We start from the raw sequence: 6000 nt of genomic DNA on the forward strand, positions 1-6000 counted from the left end.
CTCCCCAGTTCCCAAGCTGCCCATCCAGGTCCAGGCCCTGCCCCCCGAAGACTCGAACTCCAGCTCGGACTCAGATTATGAGCACTATGACTTCAGCACCCAGCCTCCCGTGGCCCTGACCACCTTCTACAGTGAGTGCCTGGGCCCGGACTCCCAAGGGCCCACCTGCCCGTACCAGGGAGAGGGCCCAGCTGGCTGGGGGACCTGCAGCAGGCTCCGCCCCTGGTGACGCCTGCATGATGAGGGTGGCATCTCCCTCGCTGTGACCACTGCACTGACTCTCAATGGTCCTGCACTGAAGTTTTCAAAGTGCCTTGTGACCCTGGAGACATAGCAAGGCATTTTCCCTTGGACCGCCTTCTCTCCCATGTTTGTCTGCGGCCATGCAGGGTCTCAAGACCAGTCCCTCAATATTCACCTAACCGTGGCTGTGTCTGTGTAGGATAAATGAGACCAGTTCAGATGGCTTCTCGCACGCTCACACCCCTTCTGTGTCCCATCCAACCCCACCAATCTCACCTCCTCCCCCACCTCCACCGTGAGCCCAGATCGCACCTCTTAGCTGGCTTCTCCAGCTCTGCTCTCTGCCTGCTGGGGATACAGGAGGAGAAAAGCCAGTGCTCAGGCAGGGCCCACACAATGCCGGGAGGTCAGACGACAGCAGAGGCTCTCACACCTATTGTGAAGTCCCTTGGGAGCTCATCAAAACTTCCTGAGCCCCACCTGGGACCTACTTTCTAAGCTAGGATGAGAGTTTTCCTGTGTGTGACACAGACTCCAAATGACATCAGCTGGAAAAGTTGGAGGGGATCCAGGCTCCTTTCTTGCTACGCTACAGTCCCTAAGACGTTGCCTGTCCACCCAGTCTAGAACGGCTTACCACCACATCCGAATTCTGGGGCGCAGGGAGGGGGAATGTGGGGCATACCCTATCCTGTAAGGCAGGCACCAGGGACACCCACACGGCTCCCACGCACCTTCCACCCACCGGAACTTAAACCCAGCAGCTGCAAGAGAGGCGGGGAGATGAAGCCTCTGTCCTGGGCAGCTGTGTGTCCAGATAAAGGCCAGAGGTCTCCTAGTACAGGGTAGGGGATGGGATGGATATCGGGGACGGCAGCCATCTTTGCCCCACCTGCTCAACCAGGGCCTCTGGGGGGGCAACGTGGATGATTCCACTCTGCGGGGCCACGGACCAGCATTTGGGAGCCACAGAGATGAGTGTCCTTAGAACCTGAGATTCTGAGTCCAGGTATGTAAGATGCAAGACCAGGAGTCCAAAATCCTATGACACTGACTAAAAGGCAGCAGTCACACGTTCAAAAGAGCTGACTCCCAGATTCCAGACACTCAAGTCCTTAAGATGCTATGAGTCTGCATCGCTCTGATTCTGAAATGGAGGTACTGCAGAGCCCAGGCTGCGAAGATTCCAGACCCTCAGCTTCACTCTGGGAAGACTCCTCAAGGGGCAGCCTCTGGCCTTTTCCTGCCCAGAGCTATCTGAGCAGAAGAACTTTTGATATTCCCTTAAGCTGGGGTGGGGAGGTGCAGAGCACTAGGGTTTCTGGCCAGAAGCAGCCTGTCTCCATGGTGGTTTCAGATGGAGGCTCAGGGTCTGCCTGGACTAGGACATGAGCCTGGGACCTGATGAAAAAGACTAAGCCATCAGGGCTGTCCTCCTGCCCTGTTCAGCCTCCTAAATCCCACAGGACACCAGCCTCTGCTCCGGGCTCCCCGGACAAGGAGGTAGAGCCTTGCCCGCCTCCTTCCTCACCACCACCTCTGCTTGTAGATTCCCAGCGGCACCGCTTTGCAGAAGAGGAGGTCCAGCAGAACAGGTTCCAGATGCCCCCCTTGGAGGAAGGTGAGTCAGGCTGGGGAGGGATGTGGAGGGTGGTGATTAGAACACCAGCCTAACCCTCCAGACTTAGCGGCTCACTCCCCTTGAGAAGCATCAGCGCAACCTCCCTCAACAGGCTCTTCCTGACGTTAACAATTCCCGTGGGCAGTAAGTTCTTTCTCAAGTCTAACTGAAAGCCCTCTTGCTGCTCTGCATCTTCTTTATCACCGTTCTCTCTTTCAGACCCAGGACTTGAAGAGGTGCCTCCCTCCCAGGTCCCACCTGCCAACCCTGAATACTGCATTGCAGACCCCCCCTCCCTGGGCCCTCAGCACCACCCAAGGAGCAAGAGTAGCTCTAGCACATCGTCGGGGGAGGGGTACTGTAATAGCCCCAGAAGCAGGCAAGCTCCATGGAACTCTCAAGTGTTTTCTTCAGAGAGGAAACCTTTCCTTGAACAGCCCCCGAACTTGGAGCTGGCCAGCTCCCAGGCAACTCTTCCAGGTAAGATGGGCCCGGGAGGACTGTGCACCTGCTCCAGCCTCCTATTTTGTAGCCAACTTGGCCGGAGGAAGCGTAAAGCTGGGAGCCCTGAGCTAGGCTGAGTTCAGGATTCTAGTCCCAGCTTGGCAGCCACGTGCTGTGTGACCTTGGACAGGTCTCCTCTCCTCTCTGGGCCTTCACTTCCTCAGTTGTCAAGCTAAGGACTTTACTGCATCTTGAGGGCCTTCCAGCTCTGGCACTTCATGAACTGGCCTGGCAGAGGGTGACTGGCTCTGGGGGTTTCCAGCAGGACCCTCAGCTGATGACAGCTCCAGCACCTCCTCCGGGGAGTGGTACCAGAACTACCAGCTGCCGCCGCAGCCCCCTTCTACTGAGCAGTTTGGATTTCCAGGTGCCAATGGCAGGGGAGGGGGTCTTGGGAAGGGGCACAGAGAGGGATTGGAGGGTGCATGCGTGGGGGAGCTCTGGATACATCGGCCCAATGGGGATAGAAAAGTAATGGGATTTTTTTTTTAACAAACAAGAATATGAGGAGGTAGGGAAAATGGATGTAGGTGGGACAGAAAAGATTCAAAGAGAATGCCTTGAGAGGAAGGGAGCTCCCCATTAGTGGAGGCATTCAAGCAGAAGCAGCCAGATGGCCCCTTGGGAGATGGTGGCAGCAGAGGGGCTCCCAGCAATTGGGAACTACAGCCCTGAACAAGCCCAGACAAGGCTCTGCCCTCAGGATTGACATTCTAGTGAGGGAGGTAGCCGTGAGCAAGATGATAAGATGGCCTCACACAGCACCGCAGGGGAGAGGAATGTGGACCCAGACCTGCTCAGCTCTGTTCCCGCTGCTGAAAGGCAGTGACTGGGCCTCTCACTGACCTGAGTCTCCTGGCCACACAGGGTCCCTCCCTCCCCAGCCTGACTCCTCCTCTGATGAAGACTACGACGACATCGGAGCAGCCTAGCCTGGGCCGCACATGGCTCTGTGTGCTCCCTCCCTCTGGACTCCTGCTCTGCCTACTCCCCCTGCCCCACCCTCACCCTCCCATCATCGCCCGGGGGCTGAGAGTCCTGGCCTGGAGACAGGAAAGGAAACCCCACACCTCTGCTGGCACAGCCTCCATCCATCACCAGAACCTGCGGCACAGCCCTGCCCTAGCCCCGAACAGCCGCCCCAAGGCAGAGGGGCTGCCTCTGAGAGGCCGTGAGCTCTCTGCCACAGGGCCGAACAAGCAGAGTCTAGGCCCCTGCTCGGCAGGCCGCGTGGAAGGTTTGAACCGGAAGATTCCTGAGGCCCCTTCCCACCCTCGTGTGTCTGGGGCTTTGGTTGCCCGAGTCTCTGACAGCTCAGGGCCCAGAGGGACTGCAAGGGGCAGGGAGGCCCCATGTGCAGGGGCTGTTGGGCTACTGTTGCTCTGATAGGTGTGGGCTGGGGCTGGGTGTGGGGCGTGCCGCCAGCTGACCCAGGCTAAGCTCAGGTTGGTACCTGCAGCCGGCAGGGAGTCCAGCCTTCCTGGGCACAGCTACCTGACAGCGACCTCAACCACCTGGGGCCCTGGCCTGAGGCAAGCCCGGCCTCTGTAGATCCTCAGAGCCTACCAGGGACACAGCCCTGTTCTGCAGTGACCGTTTCTGGACAGCTGTCCTTATTCTGAGCCCTTCGACGGTTTACAAAGGTGGTCCCATCTAGCCCCGCTGGAGACCCAGTGTGGGGCCCAGTCCCTGTGGGGGCAGAAGCACAGAGATGTCTTCCAGGAGGAGCCTGCACTAAGTCCCCATCTGTCTATTTGAATTGATGGGCGCCTCCCTGATGAACACATAAACAGCAGTGTCACTCCTCAAGCCATAGATGTGTCCAGGCAGCCTCCAGGGAGAGGCCCGAGGGCTCAGGGCCAGCTTCTGGTGTCCTGCTCTGAGTATCCCAAGATTAAACTAATTGCTGAATGAAACTGGGGCGTGGAGTGACAAGTCTTTGAACTCACAGAACCGGGGCTCTGCGCGCGTGCGTGTGTGTGTGTGTGTGTGTGTGTTGGGTAGGGGCAGCTCTATCCATCGATGTGCAAATGTCAGGGTGAATTGGAAATGTATTCAATACTGTGGCCTGGCACCATGAAAAATGCTGGGGATGCAGAGACAAGAAGACACAGGGCCTGCTCTCCTGGAGGTGATGGACAGACGCCTGTGAGCAGGGTCAGCGTTGCTGCACTGAACGCACTCAGACCTAGGCCTCCAAAAGCTTCTGAGGCCAGGGAGGGTGAGTGGATTTTATCTTAGACCTGCCTGGAAAAGGCATGGATCCCAGGCCACTCAGAGGTTGGGGTTTTAGTTCAACTGCGCAGCTCTGCCTGCAGGGAGAGGGCTGGGTGTCGGGTTTCCTCTGAGCCCTCCCAGAGCTGCGGATGGTGGAGAAGACCACTCAGTGGATTTGCCCGGAGGGGGTGAGCAGGGCCTGTTTTCCGTTCACCTGTTCCAGAGGTGCAGAGAAAGCTGGCACTCCCTAGGGCAACCGTCACAGGATGTGGTTGCTGCTGTGATGGGGCCCCCTCCTCAGGTCCTCTGAACCCTCCTGGGGCTGTGGGGGATTCCTAGGGGAGGAGCCAGTGCTGGGGTGGGCGGGGTCAGACTCCCAGGGTGATCTGTGGAAAGCCTTTTCTTCAGACAGCCAGGGTTCGAATCCCAGTTCCACACCATCCTGGCTGTGTGGCCTCCGGCAAGTCACTCTACATCTCTGAGTCTTTGCTATAAAGTTTGTCTGCAAAATGTGGACAGCAGTAGAAGGAACCACATGGCTGTTGGTCAGGGCAGAGGCTTGGCAATAAATGTTCCCTCTCACTGGTAGATTAATCATTGGAGGGGAAAGATCTCCGTAAAGGAGAAAGGGGAGAAGAGAAGACAGCAATTCGTGGGGTCTTAGCACGTTGGTGCTGGAGGAGGCTCCTCCCGTTCTCATTTTACAGATGAGGATGCTGAGCCCTGGCAGCCGAAAGGACTTGTCCAAGGTCACTCAGAGATTAGTAGCCGATTCACAGTTTGGCCCTACCCCTCCCCACCTTTGCCCCTTGGGACTCAGACAGGGAGATGGTGATACCCTCTGAGTTCTCCCTCATTTCTCACTAGAGCCACCTCCCCATCCCTGGGCCCCTCCTTTCCATACACATTGAGAGAAATTGGGGAAGCTCTCAGACATGTCTCCCTTGCTCCCTCCCAGCCCCCAGGCAGCCTGGGACCACCAGGGTCACGCATGGCCTTTCTGAGAAAGGGGACTTCCTGAGGGCTGGCATCCTGAACCACAAGACCTCCTGCCAGAGCCATCCTCCTGGGCTGGGTGATGAGAGCTGCTCCCAGGGAAGACCTTTCCCCCATCTCTCTGCCTCCAGGGCAATGAGACCATTCCTTATGGAGCCAGGCCCTGAGCTGGGGCTGGAGAGGCTGGAATGAATGGCATCCCACTGTGACCTGAAGGAGGAGGAGCCTGGCAAGGGAGTCATAGTCATAAGTGGGTGTGCTTACCCTCCACGCTTTAGAGACCTTGCATTACATATGCCTCAAGGATCTGGGAGAGGAAACACGAAGGTATTAAATGGAAGTGGCAGCTGAACCCCGATTTCAGAAACACTGATATGGGCGAGGGGCTAAATCTGCAATGGAGGCACTCCAGCAATTTT

The 6000-nt window shown here is 57.4% G+C and overlaps 1 protein-coding gene across 1 annotated transcript in view; it reads left to right on the forward strand.

The window, feature by feature from the left end:
• The window catches only part of CD6 (CD6 molecule), a 42181-nt gene extending 38559 nt beyond the window's left edge, over nucleotides 1–3622 (forward strand). Inside the window, exons 9-13 of the mRNA XM_057727913.1 lie at nucleotides 9–131; nucleotides 1793–1864; nucleotides 2084–2344; nucleotides 2634–2735; nucleotides 3236–3622. Of these exons, the coding sequence (XP_057583896.1) occupies nucleotides 9–131; nucleotides 1793–1864; nucleotides 2084–2344; nucleotides 2634–2735; nucleotides 3236–3300 (623 nt within the window). The 3' untranslated portion in view covers nucleotides 3301–3622. The remainder of the gene's footprint in view (nucleotides 1–8; nucleotides 132–1792; nucleotides 1865–2083; nucleotides 2345–2633; nucleotides 2736–3235) is intronic.
• The last annotated feature ends 2378 nt before the right edge of the window (nucleotides 3623–6000 follow it).

The sequence above is a fragment of the Hippopotamus amphibius genome, chromosome 3 (assembly GCF_030028045.1).
Source record: "Hippopotamus amphibius kiboko isolate mHipAmp2 chromosome 3, mHipAmp2.hap2, whole genome shotgun sequence".
NCBI lineage: Eukaryota > Metazoa > Chordata > Mammalia > Artiodactyla > Hippopotamidae > Hippopotamus > Hippopotamus amphibius.